The sequence below is a fragment of the Pseudocercospora fijiensis genome (genome assembly GCF_000340215.1).
Source record: "Pseudocercospora fijiensis CIRAD86 unplaced genomic scaffold MYCFIscaffold_6, whole genome shotgun sequence".
In the NCBI taxonomy this organism is placed as follows: domain Eukaryota; kingdom Fungi; phylum Ascomycota; class Dothideomycetes; order Mycosphaerellales; family Mycosphaerellaceae; genus Pseudocercospora; species Pseudocercospora fijiensis.
In genome coordinates this window covers 4,501,890-4,528,822 of record NW_006921537.1, presented here as the reverse complement: position 1 = coordinate 4,528,822, position 26,933 = coordinate 4,501,890, and the positions used below count along the sequence as shown (strand labels likewise).

General features: G+C 40.2%; 4 protein-coding genes across 4 annotated transcripts; 2 read left to right on the top strand and 2 right to left on the bottom strand.

Annotated features, from left to right (window-relative positions):
* Nucleotides 1-12,387: 12,387 nt before the first annotated feature.
* On the top strand, nt 12,388-14,097 carry MYCFIDRAFT_140225 (uncharacterized protein; the record flags this gene model as incomplete). Its single annotated transcript, XM_007930487.1, has 1 exon — nt 12,388-14,097. One exon carries the CDS (start codon nt 12,388-12,390, stop codon nt 14,095-14,097), a length of 1,710 nt encoding a protein of 569 aa, XP_007928678.1.
* A 349-nt stretch (nt 14,098-14,446) lies between these two features.
* MYCFIDRAFT_140785 (uncharacterized protein) lies at nt 14,447-15,341 on the bottom strand (the record flags this gene model as incomplete). The annotated part of the gene is made up of 2 exons (XM_007930486.1): nt 14,447-15,111; nt 15,194-15,341. The coding sequence occupies 2 exons, from the start codon at nt 15,339-15,341 to the stop codon at nt 14,447-14,449; spliced, it is 813 nt and encodes a 270-aa protein (XP_007928677.1).
* Nucleotides 15,342-15,544: 203 nt separating this feature from the next.
* On the bottom strand, nt 15,545-16,647 carry MYCFIDRAFT_189591 (uncharacterized protein; the record flags this gene model as incomplete). Its single annotated transcript, XM_007930485.1, has 2 exons — nt 15,545-16,285; nt 16,336-16,647. 2 exons carry the CDS (start codon nt 16,645-16,647, stop codon nt 15,545-15,547), a joined length of 1,053 nt encoding a protein of 350 aa, XP_007928676.1.
* Nucleotides 16,648-22,225: 5,578 nt separating this feature from the next.
* Nucleotides 22,226-23,481, top strand: MYCFIDRAFT_118409 (uncharacterized protein; the record flags this gene model as incomplete). Its single annotated transcript, XM_007930484.1, has 3 exons — nt 22,226-22,922; nt 22,979-23,214; nt 23,275-23,481. Coding segments are annotated over 3 exons (1,140 nt in total), but the record flags the coding sequence as incomplete, so codon positions are not given.
* Nucleotides 23,482-26,933: the final 3,452 nt, after the last annotated feature.

The window sequence follows — 26,933 nt, the reverse complement described above, 5'->3', positions numbered from 1 at the left end:
AAGTTATACTATTCTTATACTCTATACTTTATATACGCTTCGCGCGCGTACCTATCGCTAGTCTACGGTTACTAGGTATATTATATATTGTCTCGCAGCCACTATTTGTTTTGTGGATTCGAAGTGTAGCTGCTTCTAGTGCTAGCTAGAGGTTGCCTAAATTTCTAAGAACGCGGTAGCTACGCGAGACTATAAGCCACCCGAAAGCGAAGCGAGTATTTAAAGTATTCGAAGCCTACTTAAAGACTTCTTCTTTTTCTAAGCGCCCCGAATACTACTCGCCTCTACTCTACCTATTCGTATCTCGCGCCCCTATAGTATTACTTAAAGAATTTTTTCTTTTTTCGATTCTCTATTATAAGTATTACTAGTATAGCTACTCCTTCTCGTACCGTAGGTAAGCGCGCTATAGGCGCCGCCCCTATAATATCTACTACGCCTACCTAGCGCCTACTAAAAGTCCTAAAGGGCTATACCCGCTACTTTAAGTATATTACGGCTAATAGTACGTTTTCTCGCCCCTTGCTATATATATACGCTTTGTAACTAACTCGCCTTAGAGGACCTAACTAAGCTTTATATAGGCGGCAATATAGACCCTACTACTAAGTATAACTATAACCGCTACCGAGATAGCTACTTTCTCTATACGCCTATTACGGCCCGCTTACTAGTATCGCTACTATCGCGTATCTGCGCTATACGCGGCGCGCGCGACTTATACGACCTAGATAGCTACGACTCTATTTAGGAGTCCGACGAGGCCCTAGCGGCCCTCTAGGCTAACTTAGACGCCTTAATCGTATATAGGTTTCTTATACGCTTCGCTTACGCTTCGTATACTAATCTTAATATTAGTTATCCTATCGTCCCTTATAGCCTTCTATACTAATAAGAATAAGGTAACCCTAGGCGGCAAAGCCCTAGCCCGTAAGAGGGCCGCTAGCGGGTCCCTTACGAACGTTAACCTATTAGATACCCTTAAGAATATTAGTACTAATTTAGCTAGCTTAGTCGAGATTAGTCGTTAGATATAGTTTTTCCTATAGCCTTGTTTCTCTTACGCTTCGTATACTAACTATACTAGAACCTCGCTTAGCGCGTTAGCGCTAACGCCGTCGCCGCTATCGACGCTACTATAGGCGTCGAGGCCGAAGAGGAGGAGTCTAAGGATAAATAGGATAGGCGGCCCGCTATCGCTACGCTTACGCGGCGCCCCTTTTATATATACTAGGCCGATAGGCCCTTTTTAGTAGCGAAACGAGTATGTATCTTTTATTTTTTCTTAAGTCTTATTTTCTTTTATTTTAATTACTACCTACGCTTACGCTACGCTTAAGCCTCGAACTTGTCTAGCGCTAGAGAATCTTTAATATAAATAGCTAGCTCCTAGGTATTATACTCTTTAGGCTACCCTCGCTACTTAATAAGGTAGTACGCCTTTTGCTTCTTTATCTTCTTTACTATAATTGTTTCTACCTACTACTTATTATCTTTAGCGATAGGTATACTTATCTTATACTTCTCGCTATCGCGCCTATACTAAGGCTCGAGAAGGGAAATATAGAAAACATTATAAATCTTCGTACTTAACGGTAGCGCTAGGCGGTACGCCTATACTCTAACTACGTCGATAATACGAAAAGGCTCTATATACTTCGGGCTAAGTTTCTTCTTTAGGATATCTAAGCTAATATTCTTTATTAATAGTAAGACTAGGTCGCTTATACTATATGTCTTAGTAGTATAGTATATATTATATTGCTTAGCCTAGTATTCTACTGCTTTCTACTAGCGTTACGTAAGCGTTTTATATACTTTCTATAGTCGCTCCGTAGCGTCGATAGCTACTAGTGCCCTTCCCTTAGTTAGCTCATCCTAAGCTAGTAGCTTATTTACTCTTAGTATTAAATTAGGGTTAAAGCTATAGAGTGTCCTAAAGGGGCTTATACGTAGCGTAGGATAAACGCTATTATTATAGGCAAATTCTACCTAGGGTAACAGTTTAGCCTAATTATCCTAGTTCTTAGAGTAATAGTATCGTAGGTATTACTCGAGGGTCTAATTCGCGCGTTCGGTTTGCCTATTAGTCTAAAGATAGAAGGCTATACTAAGCCTACGCTTTATATACGCTTCGAAGTAGAAGTCGCTCTAAAGCTAGCTCGTAAATAATAATATACGATTGCTAATAATACTAGATAGCACTCTAAAACGCCTAATTACCTCCCTCTAAAGGATATCTACGAGTTCTACTACTATATACTTCTTCGTCGTTAAGATAAAGAGGCTTATCTTCGTATAGCAGTCGACTATTACGAGGATCGTAGTATATACGTAGGTACTAAGCTTGCTCGGCGGGAGATTAGTAATAAAGTCTATTATTAGTTCTTACTAAGGTCGGGTCGGTATAGGTAGAGTAGCGAGCTCGCTATATAGGCGATAGCGCTTCGCCTTCGACTATTAAGAAATTCTATAGGTACGGATATAGGCCGCAACGTCCTCGGCTATCTTTAGCTAGAAGTACTTTCGGTATATTAGGTCTATAGTTTTAGCTATACTAAAGTGTCTAGCTAAAGGGTCGTTATAGTATATACGTATTAGTTGCGTACGTAATACGTAGTCCTTAGGGATATATAGCGTATCGCCGTAGTAGATAAGGTTACTATAGCGAGAATAGCTAGGCGGGAGGTTAGAACTACTTAAAGAGCCTAAGCTACCCGACGGTAAGCTTGTCTCGTCTAAGCCTCCTCCTCTCGCTTACTCTAACCGTTATAAGGTATATACGAAACTAAGGATTATATTAGATATCGCGTAGTAGGGTCTATCGTTTCTAACGATAGTAGCTGCTACTCTTACGGGACTACTAATAAAACCCTTACGTTCCGCTAGCGCTAAACTAGCGCCTCGTAGCCCTATATATATAATAGAGATACGATTTATAATTAGCTCGATATTATTAGGTAGATTTAACTATAGAGCTAGTTTCGACTATAATATAAAGAGAAGATTATTCGCTGCCTACGACTCGCTCTCGTAGTCGCTACGTCGCGAAGATATATCTACTAGATTTCGTTTACTAGCCTAATACTTAATAGTAAAGTTAAAAAGCGTAAGAAAGGTTATCTATCTTACCTACCTTCCGATAAGCTGCTTTATTTTTCTAAAGCCTATAAGATTAGTATAGTCGATAACTACGCGGATCGTATACTAGGCGCCGTCGAGGTATAGGCGCTTATACTTAAAGGACTCGATAACCGCTAGGAGCTCCTAGTTATAGGTCTTATAATTAATCTCGGCTAGGATTATTTTTCGTAACTAGAAAGCTAGGGGATGCTAATTCCTATCTTTACTCTATTATAATATAATCCCTACTAAGGCGAACGTAGAAGTATCGGTCTCGATAGTAAAGGACGGAAACTAATACTACTACTACTACTAGTAGTAATAGTATAAGCAACCGAGGGTAATATAACCTATAATAATATAGGTAGCTATATTTAGTATAATAGGATAATAAGACCGTTGCTTAGGCTAATAACTAGAGCCCTACAATATAGGCATTATAGAAGTGTAATATAAACAATATACTATACGAGGTTAGTACTCTATCTATAATATAGAAGGAGGCCTCTTATATAGGCTTAAAACTCAGCCTAAGTATATAGGGCCGGTTACTAGCTAATAATAGATAGGGGCTTCGTAGAATTATAGTATCGTAATATTAAGGCCGAGCTAAAGGCATCCTTTAGCTAGCGGAACGCTTGCTCCTCGCTTTCGCCCTACTAAACCTATTCTACCTTTCGGCTATTTACGGCTCCTTTTAATAAGGCGGGTAGTAGTATAACGATTTAGGAGTAATTAGGGATAAATCTCTAATAGAAGTTATAGAATCTAAGGAAGGATTAAACCTCCTTTAGCGTTAATAGGCGAGGCTACTCGTTAATAGCGTTTAGCCTACGCTAATCTATCGATACGCCTTCGGTACTAATAATAAATCCTAGGAATTCGACTTCTTTCTTCTAGACGGAATATTTCTTTCTATTTATATATAATATAAACTTTTAGAGCCGCGTAAGGATAACGCGTATATCTTGTACGTAGTCCTCTCGCGTTTTACTATAGATAAGAATATTATCGAGGTAGACGATATAGCAAATATTAACAAGGCTCCTAGCTAGCTAATGCCCTATTAATATATCTTTAGAACGTAGTAGGAGCATTAGTAAGCCTAAAAGGCATTACCTTATACTCGAAGTACCTATACCGCGTACGGAACGTAGTCTTCTACTCGTCGCCTCGCTTAATATAGATATAGTAATATATATCCTAAAGGTCTAAGGACGTGTAATATTCGGCGTCCTTAAGCCTATTAAGCGTTTCGCTAATAAGAGGCAGGGGGTAACGATTTTTAATAGTAATCTCGTTTAGCCCCCTATAATTAATATAGAGTCTTAGACTACTATCCTTCTTTAGTATAAACAGAATCGGCGTACCTGCCTCGCTTATACTAAGCTAGATATAATTATTCTCTAAGGCTAAGCTTAGGTAATTACGAAGGTCGCTAAGCTATCTTCCTAAAGAATAGTAAAGGGGCTTATATAGCGGCTTCGTACTAGGGATTAGGTCGATCGTATACTCTATATCGTTAGAGAGCTTACGTCGCGCTTTAGGCGTTATAGTAAAGACGTCTTCGAAGTCTTTAAATTCTTCTAGTAAAGAGGAACCCTTAGCGATATCGCGGAGCTAGCGAACGCTAATCGTATATACGTATAGAGCGCTACGTATATCCTTCTAGAACTCCTATAGTTCCCGTATATATATCGAACGCGCTACGGCTTTAGCCTTATAGATCTAGGCATTCCTCGAGCTATCGACGACTACCTTTTAGTCGCGCCTCTAAGGCCTACTAAGAATAATCTTAGGGAGAGGTATCTTAAAAGTATAAAATACCCCGGTAGTAATACGTTCTTAGCCTATAGAGTCGGCGATCTATAAGCGTAAATAGATAGATAGATATTTTATTTGCCTATTGTAGTGCCTTTCGGCCTATGCAGGTCTGTTTCTATATATTGTTTTAGGTAGGAAACCAACTTAGTTAGTAAAAACCTCCTTCCTGTCCTATTTATAAGTATTAATCTTCCTCGTTTCCTTGTTTTCCTTCCTCTAGGGTATACTAGTATTATAGTTGTTACCCTCTGACTACCTTGCCTGCTGCCCTGCCCTTCTTTCCCCCTCTTCTTCCCTCCTTCTTATCTACTCCTTAGTTTCCCTTACTAGTACGAATTGTTGTATAAATCCCTATTTAATAATCTACTTTACTATCCTCTTTAGGTCTTCTTTGCTCTAGATTAGCTTGTCGTATTCCCTTTCTATTGCTTTTAGTCTCTAATCGCTTCTACCTTCTAACTATTAAGGGTAGACTAGTAGTATATACTTAGGGTTCTAAGATTAGTAGCTATATTAGTAAGCTCTGCTTTTAATTCCTAGGACGTTTCTTCTAAACAGGTAAGATCTAAGTCCAATATGTTTAGATCTAATTTAGATAGCTAGGCTTGCCTCGGCCCTATTTAGGTCCTTATAGAGCTAGTAGTTGTGTTGACTAAATTTGATTAGTGCCTTTAGGGTTCCTAGTCTGACTTGTGTTTTGTTCTATTCCTACTCCTATAGGTGTCTAGCAATTGATTCTACTAGGCTTTGTTTCTCTCCCTTTAGCTTATCTTCCTTTAGCCTTATATTTAGTCCCTAAAGCTCTTTCTCTAGCATTTCTCTTATTAAGACTCTATATTGCTCTAGGTCTTTAACTTTCTAGGGAGTTATTTGTAGTCTATCTCGCCTCCTAGTCCTAATACACTAGGCTTTTATCTTGTCTAGTGCCTTTTAGATAGTCTGTTAGGCTAGGTATTCTATTGTCTTTGCTATATATTAGTGTCTTAGTCCCTTAAAGTATTGTTTAACTAGTAGGATCCCTAATTCTATTTCTACTACCCTTGTTAGTATAGTTTTGTATACTCCTAGGATTTTCTTTAGGCTTTAGGTTTAGGACCTGCTAACTAGTTGCTTAATCCTCTTTAGTGTTTTCTCCTAGGCTATCTATATCTATGCTCTATATAGTATTGCTAGCTTAACAATTGCTTTGTATATAACTTTAGCTTTCTCGAATATAGCCCCCTATATAGAGGCTATAAGCCTATTGATGGATTGTATATTAGTATCTGCCCTCTACTTTACCTTCTTTACTTATAGTCCCTAATTTAGTTTTAGATCCAGCTAGATCCCTAGTACCCTAAGCTCTGCTAATAGTTAGGTTTTAAAGCCTTAGATAGTAATTGATTGCTTTATATTATAGGTTGATTTAGCCTTACTAAAGTAGATAAGCTAGTACTTTTCTAAGGCGAATTTTGCTCTATACCTCCTTACCTATTTTTTATACTCCTAGTACTTCTCTTCTAGGATCTTGCAGTTGGTTTCTATTATCTTAGACTAGGCTAGGATGTTTGTATTATCTATAAACCCTAATGCTAATGTGTTTTTTGATTCTAGGAGTAGGAGTAGGTCTGCTATAAAGATAAGGAAGAGGATTAGGGAGAGTATTAATCCTTAGGGGATTCCCTTTTTAGTTAGCATTAGGTCTGATTTAAATTTGCCTAGAATAAGCTATATTGATCTTTCCTATAGGAAGGACTAGATGAATTAGACTATCTAGTTTAATATAGTTTTCTGTTTGAGTATATATAGGAGCCTTTTATAGGAGACATTGTTAAAGGCTCCTAAGATATTAAGGGAGAGGAGGGTTGCTACCTAGTTTTAACTATAGTGCTAGATATGCTTAATCTGTTCTATAATTAGTTCTATAGCTATTAGTGTTAACCTCTTCTTTCTTCCTCCTATCTAGCCTTTAGGAAGGATATTCCTTTCCTCGGCAAAGGTTATTAGCCTTTTAGCGACAATTTTTTCTAGTACCTTGCCTATTATGTTAAGTAGGGCTATTAGTCTATAGGCCTTAAGCTATATATAGTCTTCCTTCTAGGGCTTCCTTAGTACTACTGTTAGGGACTTCCTAAATAGTCTTAGGTAGTGTCCTAGTACTAGGCTTTATAAAAAGATATTAGCTAGTACTAGGGCTAGCCCCTTCCTATATACTTTTAGAAGTTTGTTATAGATCTTGTCTTCTCTTAGTGCCTTATTGCCTAGAATTTTCTTTAGGATCCTTTTAATAGTTTCGGGTTTGACCTAGGTGTCTCTTAGTATGCCTAGTAGTAGAGTCTCTTGTTCTTTCTCCTTTATATCTAATAGGTCTGCTTATACTTTTCTATAGAAGAAGTGTTAGCCTAGGGCTCTTGCTTTCCCTTCTATTGTAGTCTACATTTGTCCTTATTGGTCTATAATGTCCGGGAATTGTAGTAGCATATCCTTGTCCTATTTAGGTCTCCTTACCTATTTAGCTATCCTCTATATCTCCTCTAGTTTCTTTATAATTATTCCTATTATAGATCTCTATTCTTGTATCTTGTCTTTCTTAATCTAGATCTTCTTTTCCTAGTAGGCTTTATTATAGTTGTCCTATGCTTCCTAGGTATAGGTTTATATCTACTGCCTCCTAGCCTTCCTTACTACTTTAACCTTCCTTATATACTTACTAGTCTAGTATAGTTGCTAGTATAGTAAATGTTTCTTTACTAGGGTATGCTTTCTAGCTACCTATTTTAGGATTCCTATTAGTTCTTCTACTGCCTTATTAATGTCCTCTAGCCTTAGTAGGTACTTTGTTAAGAGTTCCTCTAGTTTTAGGTCCCTTTCTAGTTCCTCCCTAATCCTACCCTATTAGGTACCTTTCTAGTTGAGCTTCTCCTCTAGTTCCCTTTCCTAATTGGCTTAGATATTCAGCTCAATCTATACCGGGAAGTAGTCTAATAATTCTTCTAGTTCCTAGTTAACCCTATATCTTATAATCCTGTTCCTAATCTAATATAATATAAAGTATAGGTCTAGTATGCTACTGCTTCCTCTTGCCTCCTAAGTAATTAGTCCCTTTAGGGTAACAATTTCTATTCCTTCCCTCTCTAATATGTTAATTAGTCTTCCTGCTAGGAAGTAGTAAGCTAGGGTAAAGTCTAAGCCCTAGAGGGGGTAGTAGAGGTTGAAATCCCTAAGTAGGATTTAGTAGGTGTTCCCCTAGATAACTCTAGGTAGTCTTTCTAGGGTTTTTAGTTAGGTACTGCTTCTTAAGTCTAGTAGTAGGTTATATATATAGTAGACTTAGAGTATACCTTAGGATGTCTCCACTTAAACTAATATTAGGTCCCTATCCTCCTATAGTATAGCCTGCTAGGTTTCTGTATCTATCTCCTTACTAATATAGATATATGTCCTTAGGGCTCCCTAGTTATAGATGTTGTAGATAATTAGGTAGTATCTTGGGTCTTTAACTGTTGCTAGTCTCTTTGTATATAGGTTGAGCTAGGGCTCTTAGATTGCAATAATGTAATGTTCTTTTAGGTTTAGTACTTAAAGGAAGCTCCTCTATACCTTATCTTTGCTCTTGTTGATATTGTACTATATAATGTTTAGTAATGTTGCAATGTTTATTAGGTTTTATCTATATTATTTCCCTATAAGTTTTCCTTTAGTCTTCCTTTACTTTAGACTAATATTTGACTAAGCTTTGTCTGCCCTGCTTCCTTTCCTGTAATGTTAAGGTATCTTAGTCTCCCTAGTTGCTAGTAACTCTCTTGTGCTAGTAAGGCCCTAAATGTAAACCTATTATCTTGCCTAGACCTCTTTTGTAGCACTTAGCTAGGTTGCTTCTATACCTAGCTGCCCTAGCTTATTATATATCTTTTTAGTATATTGATTCTAGCTTCCTTTGCCTTCCTAGCTGCTTATATTCTTACTAGGCATTCCTTCGCCTAAGAGGGGTGTCTTTTAGTGCAGTATATATATCTTGCTTCTCCCTTGTATGCTTTGCATTCTTTGACCTAGTAATCCCCTATATAATAGGAGCAGGTGTTAGTTGTCTTTATATACTTAGCTGCTAAGTATCTATAGTATTGACATTTAAAGCACTGCATTATCCTATAGTTGCTTCTATGTATCTCTGTTTCTAATCTTTTAAAGTCCTAGAATAACCCCTAGTCTAGCACTATATTAGCTTGCTCTGCACTCCCTACCTAGATAATTAGGGAAGACTGCTTCTTAGTCTCTTCGATTTTCCTTTTAATCTATACTACTTTTGTAATCTTTAGGCCTAGGTATATAGCTTGGTTTTGTCTCTATAGGCTCTTAATATCCTGTTCTTCCTTAAAGCTTCTTGTTATACTATAGGCTATAATTATAAATTGCTATTAGGAGACCTTTGCTGTTTTCCCTATCTTAGTTGTCTATTCTTTTTGTGTTTCTAGCTTCTTTTTGTCCTACTCTTGTACTATAAACAGCTTAATTACCCCTTTACCTTCGTTCCTAGCCCTAATTACCTCTTTAACTGTAATTCTTTCTATAATCTCTTTCCCTATAAGTCCTTAGATTTCCTTTTGCTCCTATAGGTCCGTAATATAGACTCTAACTACTGTCCTCGGGGGTTTTAGCGCCTCCTAACTAGCTACTACTACCTAGATACGGTAGTTTGGGCTTGTCTCCTATTGTTTCTTCGTAATCTTTACTACGACTGTATTAGCTACCTTTGTAATTACGTAGCTTGCCTAGTTGTAGATTGCTTTTAGTCCTCTAAGGAGTTCTAAGATTATTATCCTATATGCCCTCTTAGGGGTTCTTCTGTCTTCTGCCTTTAGCACCTCTTCTGCCCTAGTATATAGTGTTTTCTATTCGTCCTCCCTTCCTTCTTGACTATCTTCCCTTCGTCTCTAATTGTTCGCTGCTATTTTTTATAAGCGTAAATAATACGCTCCGTAGTAGTATTATTAGTCTCCCTAGAAACTATTAGTACTAGGTAGTATAGTAGTAATAATCCGCTAAGTCTAGTATCGTAGAACGAATTCTTTAGATACTATATTAATATTAGTAGTATTATCTAGCAAGTATTCGATAGTAACTTCCCCTTATTACGTTACAATTGCTCTATATACCCGTCCTATAGGTACTACTACTAGTAAGCTACTTTATTAGGATTTAGTACCTATCCCTAGCTCTTAGGAGGTATCTTATCTTTTACCTTAGCCTCTGAGTTATTCTTCTTTTCTTTAGCGTTAGTGGCGACCTTATATACCGTAGGGTTATCGTCTTTCTAGAGATAGCGGTTCGGGTATATACTCTTATAATAGCCTTCCTATTAGTAGCTATAATATTCGACCTTAGTAATATCGTACCTACCTTACGAGTTATCGCTCCTAGTACACTTCCCGCCTACTCCGCGGTCGCGATTCGACTAGAACTTATAAGCGTAACTATTAGATCGACGCTTCTTACTTTTAATACCTCTAGTTTTATCGTAATTACGATCCTTGCGTTTACTAGACGGCTAATTAGGGGTCTCGATACGCGTCGTAAGCTCTACGAGTTCGTAACGCGTCGTTAGTGCTGTATAGTATTTAATAATCGCGCTACGAATCGCTAGCTAGATTTTAACGAGAAGGTAGCGAATCCTATACTCCTCGCTATAGTCGCTAAGTTAATCTTCGAGTACTACGAGCTTAAGGGTAAGGCTTTAGACTAACTATCCCTTACGCTAACGGGCTGCCTTATACTCGAGGGTTATATTAAGTATACGGTTTATAGGGTCCTTAACGAAGTCTCGATAGAAGGTTTTAAAGTCCTAGTAGGTATAATATTATAGGTTGTTAAGGCTGTTTTTATTATGCTATCGCTCCTATATATCGCCTACGAGGTATATAATATTATAAAGTACCTTGCTTTCGTCCGTATAATATATAGCTCTAGATAGCGTAAAGGTAATAGAAAGTTCTTAGAGGAATCGCCTCGACTCCTTAATTATATCGCCTTTAAAGGGCTTAGGTTCCTTTAGGCGAGGCTTAATAGCCGCAAGACTAGCGACTACGTAGCTTATACTAGGTATAGTAGCTACGATTAGTACGCTCCTAGAAAGAGGTAGTCGGTAAAAGAGAGACTTAGCTCCTTAGGATTTAGGTCTTTAAATCGACTCGTTAGCTAACTCTACCTTATCTTCGTTATCGTCGTTACCTAAAGAAGGGGTTATTAAAAGACCCTCGCTAGCGGTACCGCTACTCGGAGCCTATATATCGCCGGCGTCCCTAAAAGTATAAAGACGCGTATTCTCTCGCTTAGTTTCTTAAGGTTATACTTCTAGCCTAAGTATCTCTTACTTAGCTAGAAATCGTTCGAGCCGTAGACGGGTTACTTCTTAACGCGGCTAATATTCGGCTTTATATTATTATATCGCTACGTTGTTTTCTAATACTACCGGCGCTCCTAGTATATTATTCTATAAAGTTCCTATAACTAGCGCGTTCGGATCGCTTACGTTTATCTTTCGGGGTTCTATAGGCTACTACGAAGGGTAGAGTATAGACAGTTTAGATCTATTAGAAAATGGGTCTATAGTAACGTATAGAATACCCTCTACTAATCGTAGTAGTAGATAGTAGAACTAAACTATGCCTTTTTAAAGAATAGGGTAGAGTATTTACTATTAACTAAGCTCGATAGCCCTATACGGCTAGTATATCCGCCGAGCCGGCTACTAAGTATCTCTATACGAGCTGCTAAGTACTATCTCTACTTATACGCTAGGTAGGCTTTACGCTAGCGGATTAGTACTATAGTATACGTAATATATTATATAATTGTTATATAGGATTTGCTAAGGCAGGATAGGAGACTTTACTAACTTAGGTTCTTATAACTTAAAACCTAAGATAGGCTTATATACTAGTACTATTATAATCTGTTTAGATCTTTAGGCTATTACTTTAGTTCTATATTTAGCTATAAGCCTTTACTACTCTATTTAAACAAAAAAAAACTAGGAAACTAGCAAACCTTAGCAAAATCTAAGTAGTAAATGCTAGTAGTAATAAATTATTAAAAGTTTTTAATTTGTTTAAATTAATAAAAGTCGATAGTAGATAGTTACTCTATATTTAGGAATTGCAATTTCAAGCTAAAGAGATTAGATAGAAACTTTATTATAATATTAGCTTTCTAAGTTTTCTGCTAGGCGCTAGAAACTATTTGAATTTTTGGAAGAGGTCTGTGCAGCCGAGATACAATACGCCTCTTTGGTGGAAAACCAGCGATCCTGCGAAGTTTCTTCTGTATTGCTGCTTTAGACATTGCCTTTGAATCCTGCTTTATTGATAGCCCATTAGGATTCCTGGATTTCATCGCTGTCCTCATTTGAGCGAGGAAGATGGCGTCATATTGAGGGCCACACACTACCAACTGCGACCCAGGAAAATGGAAGGGCAAAAGACAGATGTCGATTATCTGCGAGGCATCGTGGACATGGGCTCCAATGGCATACGATTCTCGATATCCAGTCTGCAGCCTCCAACAGAGCGAATAATGCCAACATTGTACCAGCACCGGGTGGGCATTTCGCTTTACGATGCGCAGTACCAGGGCAACGCACGGGTGCCGATAGACGACAAGACAATTGCAGCTGTCATAGCAGCATTCAAGCAGTTCAGGCGAACATGTAATGATTTTGGCGTTCATGATCGGTATATTACTGTCTTGGCCACCGAAGCCACAAGGACCGCGATCAACTCCGAAGACTTCCGAAAGCAAATCAAGACTCATCTTGATTGGGACGTGAGTATGCTTCCAAAAGAAGAGGAAGGTAGAGTAGGTGCGATGGGAGTAGCGAGCTCTCTGCCCGCGCTTGGTGGGCTCGTCATGGACCTCGGAGGCGGCAGTACTCAGCTTAGCTGGATCATCAAGAACAGTGCCAGCAATGGTGTTCGACTGCCAGAGCCAGGTGCTGTGAGCATGCCTTACGGAGCGGCTGCCATGTCTAGGCGACTCGCCGAGGCAGAAGATGCTGGGAACATAGCAGCCCTCAAGAAGGAGATCACCGATGCCGTCCGGGCTGCCTATGCAAGTCTGAAAGTTCCAATTGAGCTTGAGCAGATTGCAAACTCGCAAGGTGGCTTTACGCTTTACCTCTCCGGTGGTGGCTTTCGGGGATGGGGGTATGTGCTCATGAGCCAGCATCCAGTCAGCCCGTACCCCATTCCAGTCATCAATGGCTTCAAAGCCAGCAGAAACGAATTTCTCAGCACCGACCAAGTGAAAGCAGCAGCCGCCGAATCTCTTGAGCACACAGAAGATGGTGATGTGTTCCGAATCTCAGAGCGAAGAGCTGGTCAGGTTCCAGCTGTAGCGTTTCTGGTCAATGCCCTCGCGGAAGCTCTACCACACATCAAAGAAGTGAGATTCTGCCAAGGTGGCGTGCGTGAAGGCTATCTGTTCTCGTCAATCTCTGCGGAAGCAAAATCTGAGCAGCCGTTAGTGGTCGCCACGAGACATGTTGCAAAATCAATCACTACAGACGCCCTCGTAAACCTTCTGCAGGACTCGTTGCCTCCAGCAGCGAGCACAGGGTCAATTGACGATTACAAGAGCGTCTTCATTCCCGAGCTTCTGGAAGCATTCGCTAATCTTATGTACTATCACTCTAGCCATTCAAAGGACCTCCAGTCCTCCGCAGCGCTTCGCATCTCTACGGCGGGAGTTCTCGCTGGTGTACATGGAATCACACACGAGGCAAGAGCCCTGATAGCACTTCTCCTATGCGCTAGATGGGGAGCAAGCATTCCCCCGAGTGACGAGCAATTCAAAAGAAACCTGGAACAGCTTGTGGATGCTCCGTGGACGCTATGGTGGATCAACTACCTTGGCGCTGTTGCGTCTTTGATTGCGAGTATCTACCCAGCTGGCATCGTCCGAAAGGAGAGATTAGCACTGAAAGCTCGCTGGGCTAGCGATGACAAGAATCGGCGTGTTCTGGCTCTGAAAGCTATCGTCTCGAATGAGGCCGACCAAGAGGCATTTGATCTGGATGCACATGCTATAGAAAAGACTGGGAAGCGGAAAAGATGGATCGGCGGCAGAGATGGCATTGGTCACCGGGTGAATGTGGAAGTGACTCGCCGTTCTGCTTGAAATAGCATTGACTCGAAGGGCGAACAGAATCCCCGATTTCAGGCGTGAGCAATCCTTGATCAAGGGTGGCATCATACTGATCATCGCGAGTAAGAGGCCATGACGGCCAGCTGGAATGATTTGGTGTAGGAGAGCTTGCGGCCTCTTTTTCAGCTGCATTCATGCCCGGGAAGGGACGGCGCAGGATGTCTTCATCGTTGCGAAAGCCGTGACGGCCAGATGACCAGAATCAGTGACGAGGGTACGGCAATGGATCTCTGGAATTGTGGAAAGTGCCTCTCCATAATGGAACATGATATCCTGCCAGATCAGACGGGTAGCTTCTTGTAGGTAAAAGAAACTCGGCTCCTCACAAGTCATCGGGATTGAATACCACCGTTCCTCTCCTGCCACTCGAGTAGTCCCCGAACGCATCTCTCTGCTGCCTCTCTAGCTCCTCTGCTCTCCTTCTCTCCTCGGCCTCCTGCTCTCTCCGCTTTGTGTCGACCTCAGCCTGCTCCTCAGCACTGAGCACGGCGGCCGGATCTTGGCCGGCGTCCAGCATTCTTTGGATGTCTCCCAGCGCACCGGCAGTGATCTTGCCATAGTCGGGCCACGGCACGAAGTCATATGCAGGCGCAGGCGCAGGCGCAGGCGCAGGAGGAGCGGCGGGTTCGGGGTCTTTCTTTTCTTCGGCACTCTTGGTGTATGCTGGGGCTGTGTCTACAGGCGTCGCGATGCCATTCGCGCCGACCTCTGTGGCGCCTTCCTTCTTCTTGGGCATGTGCTCGTCGGGTAGTGGTTTGCGGAAGGTGGGATTCGGAGCAAGGGTGGTGGGGGCAATGAACTTTGCATACTGGAGCAGCTCCTCGACGCCGACTTCCCTTCTGTCTTCGCAGTCAACAGAGGGAATGGATTGGATTTCTCTGCGCGTGTCGGCGAGCAGTCGAATGGTGTTCTTGATTGCGGCATCGAGCGAGTCGGCGGTGGCGCGAAGGGAAACGAGCCGTTGGTGATTCTGCTGATGTGTGACCACTGAGACGGTCAGCGCAGGCTTCTAACAAGGAAATGCGTAATGTATTCGGTATAACATAATGATTCTTGTGCATATACATACACTGCTCGATGTTGTGGTTGACAGCTTCGTCTGCAGCAAGTAGTTCTTGCGCGTCTCTGACCGACGGATTGTACGCCGCAATCGAGTCGGTGAGCTTCTGCACACTCATCTCCACGCGTGCGTAGCTAGCCCGAAATTGCGCAAACATATTGTGTGTAGCCGACGTTATGAGTGCTATTGTTAATGCGTGGAGACGCAAACGCAGACGCAGACGCGGAGAGCTTCGAGCTTCGAGGTCGGAAGTCGGAGCTTTGGCCTTCATATGCAGAAAGTGAAAGTCAATGTGGAAGCAGAATGTTCAGAATCTGCGCTATTATTGCATTTATTTCCAACATCTACGTATCGCTTCCATTATCTTGAGAAACTGGCGGACTCATCGGGTCCGAGCAAACCCAAAAACGTTGGTACCAGCTCCGCAACGTCGTCGTAGAAATCGAACATGACTATTCCCAACCGCTTGCCTCGCATCGATTTGAAAACTGGCAGAAGCTGGTCGTTAACACCTCCGTCAGGCGTCGAATTGGATCCATTTCCTAATGCCTGCATCACTGGAGTGATAGGCGGATTATTCTCCGTGTTCGAACTCGATGCGAACGTCCAGTATAGACTGTCTGGATGATCGCCCGAAGCTGCTTTGCGTAGATGCGCTTCTGTAGCATTGACCTTCCAACGTATGTTGCTTTCTGCTGTCGAATTCTGAGGAGTCAACGGCTGATAGTAATCCTCGATGTATGCTGCTGCGCCGGTCGTGTCATTGTAGATCAGGATCATGTCAGGCCCATTGTCCGTCCAATTGTTCGGCGAGAAGTGTACTCCGGGTATACTGTCCTCGTACACTGGAGCCAGTAGATCCAGGTCGAAGCGTCGGAGTAACGTAATCTTGCCTCTTGCCTGTCCAAGTGTGCCAAGCTCGCCGCGGGCTTGAACCACATACTGCCTGGCTGCAGGAGATGTCAATATAGCATAAAGCATTGCTTGAGTGACAACATCATCGTGGCCGCCTTCGTGTTGAAGGCTCAAAAACACTGCCTCACTCTTGTGCCATTCCAACCAATTGTATAAGCTATACAGCACATCGTCCACGCTTGCTGTCTCGCTCTGCAGTGCAGGTCCGTACCAGAACACGAGTTGGATCTCGTTACGTCCAATGCGTAGCGCAAGTCGAATACACGGATTCCAGAATCCAGCATGGCGGCAATACTTCTCGCTTGACATCTGTAGAAGTCTGGCCTTAGAGCAGAGACATCGGCCAAATTATTGATGTTCGCCGAGGAATAGTTCCAGGTGGCGGCATCGTGCGTTCCTGGTATGTTCATGTGGACCAGCAGCGTTTCATTGTGATATGCAGACATCCATGTTGCGGACTCAGATTCTGCTCCATAATTTACAGCAGTCGTCCCGTAGATTGGCGCTGCCTCCTTGAGCACTTTCTGCAACGCGAGATCTGCCAGCATAGAAGGCGAGTCTTCAGACGATTCTTGTTTGCGGGGACTCGGCGATAGCGAAAATGCTAGACGTGGGTCGGCAAGACTAGCAATAGCGACAAGGGTGATGAGAAGAATGGCCAGCATACTGAACACGAAGGCCAGGACGGGCGCATGGGCCCCAGAAAGGCGAGTGGAAGAGTTGCGCATTGCGAGCCATGACTAAGGAACATGGCATTGTAATTATTGTTGCATGTCGATCGTTGTGGGCTCGTGCTGCAGCAGGAAAGAAACACAGGTGATGAAGGGAAGAAGTGGTGAATTGAAGGAAAGGTTCACTCACTGCCTGGGCCCGGGCGTCGTTCTCACGCGAACATCGCGGTTCCTTCTGAAGACGTGGGCCCGGCCCCTTCTGGACGTGGGAGGCGATTGGCTTTTTGGCGTTTTTTTGGCGCTGTTCCTGGCGCAGAGCGGCAGGTCTCTCCCATCATCATCATCATCATGGCGATGGTCGCCGAATGCAGATCGGGCCAGCCAGCCAGCGTGAGCGAGAATAATATGCCATGAGCAATCATCACCAAGTTCTGGTGGTGCCTCAGGCCCTCAGCGTGTCCAGCTGGAGTGTCAGGAGGTATACACACAGACAAAGATGTGGACCGAGACGGCCTGGGTCAGCGTCAGCATGATGTGCAGTACCGAGTAGTGGTGTGCGAGTCCAATCAGATGAGGAAACAAAGGGTTACACTGAAGCCAATATTGAGCTATTAGGCACCTTTAGTCGAAGGTTTAGGAGGGCAGTTGCACCCCGTGCACGCGGCAGTGGCACCTCTTAGCGCCTTAACATATAAATAAGCTCTAATAGGTTATCCGTGCGTAAAGGATTAAGTAAATAAAAGTACGGGTAATACCTTAGTCTTAACCTATTACCTATATACGCTCACATAATAGAAAATACGCTAAATAGACCCTACGCTAGGCCGTTAGTAGTTAAGTGAAGGAGTATACTAAATTATTAGCTATATAGCTTAAACCCTATCTCTGTCTTCTATTAAATTTAGTCTTCTAATATAGTAGCTATTACCTACTAGCTACTATATATCCCTTATATATATATATTTGAAAACGGAGAGTCTAGCGAGAGGTAGGTAAAGGTCGCTAGGCGGCTATTAAGGGTTATATAGGCATAGTAGCCTATATATAATTACTCTAAGAGCCGTTATAGGAATAGCTATAAAGATCTTAGTAGAGAGCGATTATAATTAGAACTTGGTCTGTACCTTAGGCGAGGTATATGTTTAGGACTTCGAGAGTATAGTAGGTGCTTAGAAGCCTATATTTGTTAGTAAGTTAAACACTCTAAGTACTATAGCGGCTCTAGTTACCCTAATATAGGCCCTATCTAGTATTACTACCTTTCTTAATCTAGGTTTCGACTTCTTATAGAGCGATCTGTGCCCTCGCTTAGGCCCTTCCTTCTATAGTCTATTAGCTATACTCCGAGACTATTATAGTTAACCTCTACTATATAGTCTAACGCTCTTAATCGATAGTTAGACTACCTATTAACTCGGAGCTAATTAAGACCGTAGTATTAGTTCTATAGCCGTAGAATATAGTGCTTCTACGCTAGTTTCTACGCTAGTTAAGGAGCCTGTTCTACCGCTAGTTAAGGAGCCTATTCTACCGCTAGTTAAGGAGCCTATTCTACCGCTAGTTAGCACTTAGTCTTCTACCGATTAACCGTTATAAGATAATATAATCGCCGCTTCTATTTTAGAGGCCGATAGCGATAATAATACTCGAGTCTATAGCTATAGCTATCTCTCGGCTAAGAGTAAGCTTATTATTATTAAGGTTGCTATAGCGATCGCTTATAAACGTGTCTCCGGTAAGATCCGTTAGTAGAATGCCGAGCTAAAGACTATTATAATAGCTTATTAGCTAAAGGATAAGCTAGTTATTAGTAATACGACTATTATACTTCGACGATTAGTTAGTTAGCGGATTTAGGCAAAGCGTACTATAGAAGCGGCTTCTAGTACGGTTATTATAGACTTACTATAAGACTAGTTACTAAATAAGGCAATCGATACTATATTCTAGCTTAATAAGGTATAGCGAGAGAGGGTATTATAACTATAAGAACTAAGGGTCTTTAATACTCCGGTATAGAATATACGAGATAATATATTATCGATACTATCTTAGTAGTCCGGTAATAAAGTAAAAGTGCCTATACTAATACTAAGCGCTCTAACCGTACTATTTCTAGATCTAAATCTACTATTAACTCCTCGGCTTATAGAGATTATCGACTTGTTTACGCTAAGTACTAGTAATAATAGTAGCAATACTATATAGCTTACTAAGCGTCGTCGACTAGACTTCGAGTCTAAACGGCTCTAGCGTAGCTCGTAGGTATAAGGAGCTATACTAAAGGAGGTACTATCGCCTATATTTAAGATATTAAGAATACTTACTAAAGAACGTAGTATAAGGCGAATATTATCGTCTATAGATACTTCTACTATTAGCGCTAATAGCGAGGGACTCTATATACTAACTTCTACTAGATTTATAAGCGCTATCGGCGGTATTAGCGATAGACTCGAGATAAGAGTTAATACTACTATTAGAGACGTCGAGCTAAAGATAGTACGTTAATTAGATATAGTCTAGTCTAGTATCTAGGTCTTATCTATAACTATTACTTCCTTATTACTAATTCGGCCCTTACTACTATTTTAAGTAGTTACTTCTAATAGTATTATAAGTAGTTAAACGGACTCGCTAGATAATAATAACGATAGCGACGGCTTCGTAGACCTTAATACTATCGATAAGGAGGTATTCTCGTAGATAATTTAATCGGTTATAGTTAGGGTTAGGGTTAGGGTAAGGGTTAGGGTAATAGTAGTATTGTATTCTTATTACGTTCTTATTATCGAGAATATTATAATTACTTAGTTAATATCTTCTTTTATAGGTACCTATTCGAAATTATAGCTTTATTCGATACGAGAGCGCTAAGACTCTCTACGCTATATAAAATCGTAAGATCTAAGCTCGAATAGCGAACCTTATATCGACCGCTATAAGGAATAGTAAAATAGGGTAGGTATTATAGTATATAGCTCTAAGTAATATAGAAAGCCGAAACTTTATCGCTTAGTAAGCGGGCCTCGACCTTCTACGACTCGCTATATAATAACGTATTACTCCTTTTCGCTCGTTTTTAGATAATAAAACCCGTCGTATACTAAAGAATATAACGTATATAAAGATATAGAAAATTATTAATATTATTATTATATTTAAAGGCGTAAAGTATCTCGTATAATATACTATATACTAGTACGGGTATATCCGTATTAGCGCTTTCCTATATCTTCTACTATTTAATCTTCTTCCGTTATATTAAGAACCTTAATCTTATCTATCTTATAGTCTAGTATAGCCGTCCGACTATATCTAAATAAAGCGCTACTATCGAATATCTTATCGCCTATATAAAGGCTCGCTCCGAAGTCTCTACTATAGTATAGAAGGTCGCTACCGATAAATAGAGCTAAAGAAGGTATAGAAGGGAGTAGTAGGTTAGCGAGATATTTATATATACTTAGCGACCTTACCTTATATAGTCGACTAATCTTATTACTATAATAGCAAGTTAAATAATTAGTAAGTAGGGTAGTAATAATATATATCGCTCCGACCGGTATTAACTCGACTCGTAACCTATAGAAGTACTTTATTAGCTCCTAGTTATTAATAACCTCTATAAACCTCTATTCGACCGACTAGTATATAGTACTTATCTCCTTTACTACTATTACCTTACTAGCGTTACGAAACTCGCTATTTGTTGTTTTCTAACTTCCTATAATACTATCGAGGATATTATAGGCCTAATTACTATATAAGTATACCTGCTCGTCGAATAGCTATAGTAGTTAACCTAGCGGCTCGAAATAGGACTTCTAGATATCGTTAAAACTAGACTCTAATACTAAAGCCGTATCGCTATAAGAACTAGGTACTAGACTATATAGTAATATTATACTATCCGGTAGGACAATGCCTTAGTATTTAAGTCTATAGAAGTGCTTATAACTATTATAGAATAGCCGCTAGTAATAGGTCGGTCTATAGCACTTCCGTAAGGTACTATTAATATAACTAAAAACGTACTTAATATTAATTAATCCAGCTATAGCAACGGCTATCTACTACAGATATTCTTTACTTAATCGATTAAAGTCCTATACTAACCTATCCTTCTAGCGCCTTACTAATTAAGTATAACTAGTATTAAATATATACGATATCTACGCTAGACTACGGCCGAAGGTTTTATATAGGTTACGTTAATAACTAGGGTTTAAGAGCCTACTATATATAATATATAGTATAGTTATCGGCTCTACGCGTACCTTCTACGGCAATTTAATAGACTCTAGGTATAATAACTCCGCTAGTTTAATTATCTAGTCCTTCGAGAAGTGGAAGTCGCCTTAGAAATCCTCGTTAGAATATATTTCTACGCTCTATTACTTACCTCGTTTATACGACCTTAGCGGCTTATATAGCTTATTACTACGGCTCTATCTATACTAGTATTTACGCTTAGTCTTACCCTCTCGGCGAATAGCTAGATCTAGGGGGTCTTTACTTTCCGAGGCTAGAACGGCCGCCGTTATTACTAATATTCTACTATAGATAGCGATAATATCCTCTTTAAGTTTACTATTAGTCGATAGGTTAGTCGGTAGGTCGCTATAGTTGTATTCTTCTATAGTATACGGTAGTAATAGATATCCGTTCTTCTATACTAATTATAGTAAGGTCTAAGACCTAGGGGCTTCTTAGTACCGAGGCTGCTTACTAAGCAGGCATTCTATAGACGCTACGCAAACTAAGCACTAAACCTCAAATTCGCCGTTATAATAGTTATTCACTTTCCGGCACTAAAACGACGCTATTCGCGGCTTCTTACATATGAGAAACGGTTATAAAGCAAGGGCTGAAGGTGCCTATTACTGTATCGTATGAGCTATAGGTACCTCGCAGAACACTCCGTACGCTAGTTCCATCTCATGGTTGTTGTGGCAGATCGCACTGCCGGTCAGTGGTGAGCACCGAGAATTATTGTACCTCTCCTCCTCCTGCTCCTCCTCCTCCTCCTCCTCCTCCTCCTCTTCCATTCTTCCACTGCTGACCGTCTTCCACTGCTGACCGTCGACTCCATGTATCCTCGCCCTGCCCTTCCGTCCCCTTCTAATGCGTGCCCGCCGCTGCCACCTCGACTACATTGACCGCCATCCCCATGAGTGCCCTTCTCGGCGGAGCTCGCGGCCTCACGCCGAGCCGCGTGGCTGCCATATTCCTGCTTGTGCTCGCCGTGTTCCTGTTTCGCGATGCTTGGCTGCCCAGGGCACACTCGTACAAAGCCGGACAGTCTTTCACGCCACTGTCGGACAACGAGAAGAGCGCATTCCAAGCGACAGAGCTCACGCCTGACCGGGCCAAGCTTCTTACCGACCCGACTCCTCCGCCGCCGCTGCCATCGGACGAAACGGACGACGTGGTGGAAGAAACGAGTCATCAAGTCAACGAGACATGTCTGCACCTACCCGGAGCGGACAAGGTCATGCTTATGCTCAAGACCGGCGCAACAGAGCTGTATCAGAAACTGCCAACGCACTTTGTAACCACTCTGAAGTGCACTCCGCATTTCATCGTCTTCTCTGATCTGGAACAAAGCTTTGCCGACACCAAAATCCACGATGCGATCAAGCCGGTCAGCAAGAGGGTCAGGGGGAAACATGGAGATTTCAAGATGTACAGAGAGATTGCGAAATGGCACGCTGAGGGCCAGGATCTAGGCAAGCTGATGGGCGACTCAGGCTGGAATCTGGATAAGTGGAAATTCTTGCCCATGTTTCACGAGACCTTTGAGAATGCGCCAGACCACATACAGTGGTTTGTAATGATAGAGGCCGACACAAGCCTGCACTGGCTGAACCTACTGCTCTGGCTGCAATCCATGGATTCTCAGCAGCCATACTATCTCGGAGCGCAGAATGTCATAGGCGACACCACCTTTGCCCACGGAGGCAGCGGGATTGTGGTCTCAAGGAAAGCAGCCGACATTCTAGAGGCCGCGCGATACAATGCCGGAAAAGAGTTGTACGATGAGAAATGGGAGGACCAGACAGCAATATCATGCTGCGGTGACGAGATCGTCGCTCGTGCTTTCAAAGCAGTCGATATTCCCTTGACACCAGCTTGGCCGTTGATCCAAGGTGTGTTGGTTCAACATGACAAGGTCTGACACGTCAGCACGCTAACAATTGGACAGGTGAGACAATCAGCACTGTCGACTTCACCCAACATCACTGGTGCACACCACCCATGACTTTCCACCATGTCAGTCCTATCGAAGTCGACACGTACTGGCAATTTCAGATCGACTGGGCCGCAGAGCATGGATGGAGGACGCCATACCTGTATCGCGACATCTTCGAACACTTTCTTGGGCGACATGTAACGGTCAACCGAACATCATGGAACAACTTGTCCAACGATCTCAGGTTTGTCTCTGCTTCGCTTACTGGTGATGAAGACACTGCTTTCTCCGAGCTTGAATCGCATCAGCAAAGAGCAACCGAATCCGAGGAACTTTGTGCAGAAGCGTGCGTGATCGAAGGAGACAAGTGCATACAGTGGATGTTCACTCCTGGACGATGCCATCTCGGCAGAGACATCCGCTTCGGTAAGAGCGACGAGCGAGAAGATGAACACTGGAGAAGTGGCTGGATCCAAGAGAGAATCGATCAATTCCGGAAATCTCAAGAAGGCTGCAAGATCAATTGGCGCGGATGAGGTGGTGTGACAAGCTGGTGTTATAAGCGAAGACATGACAGATACCGCCATGTTGGGTGACGAAGCATTTCATTGCTGTAAGTGAGCAGTTGACTCGGTAATCCAAGTGCTGGAGCCGAAACAGACACAAACAGCGGCATTTCAGGAACCCTTAAATTATCTTTGTTTAGCTAGGTAAGGATTAGTAGATATGAAGTATATATCAGTAATTATCTTTCCAATTAGTTCCGTCAAAGCATTCCTATACAGTACGGACTCTCTTATAACGCTTTATAGTAGGTAAAATGTCTCTAAATACTAAAAGTATCTTTTAGTTTTTCTATATAGCATACATTTCTAGATAGCAAAGAGATAGTAAACAGAGGCTCTAGACCAATTGTACATAATATAGAAGGGATCTAGTACTTATATTAGTTACTATATAAAAAAACATCTAAAAACGTCTATAACTACTTATACTAGTTTATATAGATATAAGGCCTAAAAATTAGTAGGAAATTCGTAGCTTAAGGGAGAACTCCTATAGGTTTAGTCGCCTATAGAATAAGTAGTTCTAGAGATCTAATTATAAGATAAAAACTAGGAGTACCTAGTAGTACGCGGAAGCTACTATACGTATATATAATATCCTAAGACCTTAGTAGCTAATATAATAAGGCGACGAAGATAGCTAGTTAGCTAGATAAGTAATTTAGCTACTATTTACTCTTTAGCTACTACTTAGGGGTAGTTAAGCTAAAGTTATAGGAAGTGTCGGAAGTCTAATAAGTAGATTATACGCCTAGGCAACTCGTAGAAACTTAGAAACTAAAGATAGTAGGAACCTAGAGGAATATCTATACCTATAGCTATCTATACTTTCGACAAATCTCGACAAAACGTAATCCTATTAACATATAAAGACAAAACGAACGATATATCGTTTACAACGAATAACAATATTAAATAAACGATAGGGTAGGATTTATCGATATACGAACGAGCGAGATAGATATCGAGCGATAAACGACTAATTAGATCGATTTACGAACCGATTCGAACGATTATAAAGGATATATCGGCCCCGGATTTACAAAAGAGGCCTATAGAGTATATCGTCCCTACTATAATATATATACGAAAAAAAAACAGTTAGAGTTATAAAAAACCTAATAAAAGTACTTTTAGGAAAAACTAGTAGTATAATATTACTTTAGGACCGAGACTTAGGTAGCTTAAGAGCATATATACTATCGTCTCTATCCTCCTTCTAAGATATTTCAAAAGTAGAGTCTAAAGATCTAGATATATATACGAACGTATAGTGCCTATAATAAAGAGTACCTATTATAGATACGATTATCTAAAGATCTATCTACATATAGATATATATAACTCTATATCTATAGGCTAAGAACTAGAAGATACTACTTATATATAGTTAATCTATAAGTAGCTTTACTATGTCTAGGATAGTATCTATAGGTAGGAGAAACTAAGCTATATATAGACTATCTCGAATAATGCTAGTATAGGTAATCTATCTTTACTAGTATTAGTCTAACTAAGAAAACAATATCTCTATATTTTTATTTTATTAGAAGATAGAGAGTATCTATAAATCATCTATAAATATCTTTTAAAAAGGCTATTCAAACTTATTCTTTAGATACTTAAATAAGATATATATGCTATAGAAGAACCCTAATACACTATTCGTCTTCTACTATATACTATCTAGCCAAATTACTAGTAAATTTATCTAGACACTTATCTTTCGATATATAGATAAGATAACTATGCATTGTAAGATATTACTTTAGTAGGCTAACTATTATTAATAAAATATACTAATTTACCGTAGACTCTTTAATGAACTAGATATAAAAGTCTATATTCCTATAGATAAACTATTTGTCTATTAAGAGATACTATCTATTTTTTAATATAATACACGATAGATAAGAATTATCTATATATCGATAGATCTTTAAAACTAAAAAAGACATAGATTTCCTTCTAAATATACATATATTCAAAATACTTTATGTCTTAATAGAGACTTTCTTTAATAAGTAACACTAGCTACGTCCTTAGTATCTAAGATCTTTAAAATCAAAACTCTAAATTAGTTTCTCTTTTAAGACTATATCGCTTAATCTCGCTAGGAGCTTCCTTAAAAACTCTAGACTTTAAAGATATCTCTTCTCTTATTAAAAGGAAGATTAAAAACTATGCCTTAAGAAGTCCTAGATATATAGCTTAGCGAGAGATTGTTTTACGTTTTATTATTCTAATAACTAATAGAACTATATATTTTAGTTCGGGAGGATAGAGTTTATTTTAGTAGAGGAAAGATATATTAAGAATGTTTTTAACGATAAAATAGAAGAAAATATTAAAGCCAAAGCCTTAGATTCTTTATAGCTATTAGTAGAGAAAGTTTAATTACTATAAGTATAGGATATATTCTACTCTAAAGAGGCTTTAAATATTCTTAAAAAGGCATACTCTCCTACGACGAACAAGAGTTTAAAGAATATATATACTTCTTAAGTAAGTTATGGTACCTAAGACCTTTAATAATCTAAGCGACGAATACGAGTTTTTTCTAACTAATTTAATCTTATTGCTATAAAAGGCGGGGATCGCTTAGAACTAGAAAGTTTATTCTCTAATATACTTAATAAAGGTAGATAGTATAGTTTAAAAGGGAAAGAAATAATACTCTTTATTAAACATAAAAGTCTAAGAATAAATTATCTAAAAAGCCCTTAAAGCGCTTTAAAATTAAAGGTCCTTAAAGCGCTTCTATAAAGAAGTATTCGTACTATAAAAAAGATAAATACTTAGAAGATAAAAACTTTTCTAAAGATCCTTTTAAAGCTCTTAAACACTTTTATCTTAATAGCTACTAATAAACCTCTAAGAATACTAAAGAAAACGTATACTTTACTAAAACTGAAGAACGAGATAGAACAGAATCTCTAAGTAAACCGAAATATCTTTATTCGTCTAACCTCAATCTATATAGAGTAGGTAATATATATATAGCTAATATTTAAAGATAGTATAAATATAGATTTTATATATATAGATAAAATACATATAGATAGTAGATTTATATCTATAGAAAGTATATCTATACACAATAGTTAAGTGCTATAAGCTAATGTAATAGTAGCAAGCATTCTACTATAACGAGTAAGACAGGATAGCGCTATAAGAAGGCCTCTAGGCATCTTAGTATACTAGAGCCTATCTAGATAGACTCGCGAAGATCTAGGACACTACTAAGAGGTATAGAGGAGGTAGAAGTCCCTAGCTTCTATTAACTAGCTCCTCTAGGCTAAGAAAGCCCTAACCTACCCTAAGAGGGAGCTAGGCTAGTAGGGCAGGCATTTAATTAGAAAAAGAGAATTACTAGATATAAGAGAATTTAAACTCTTTAC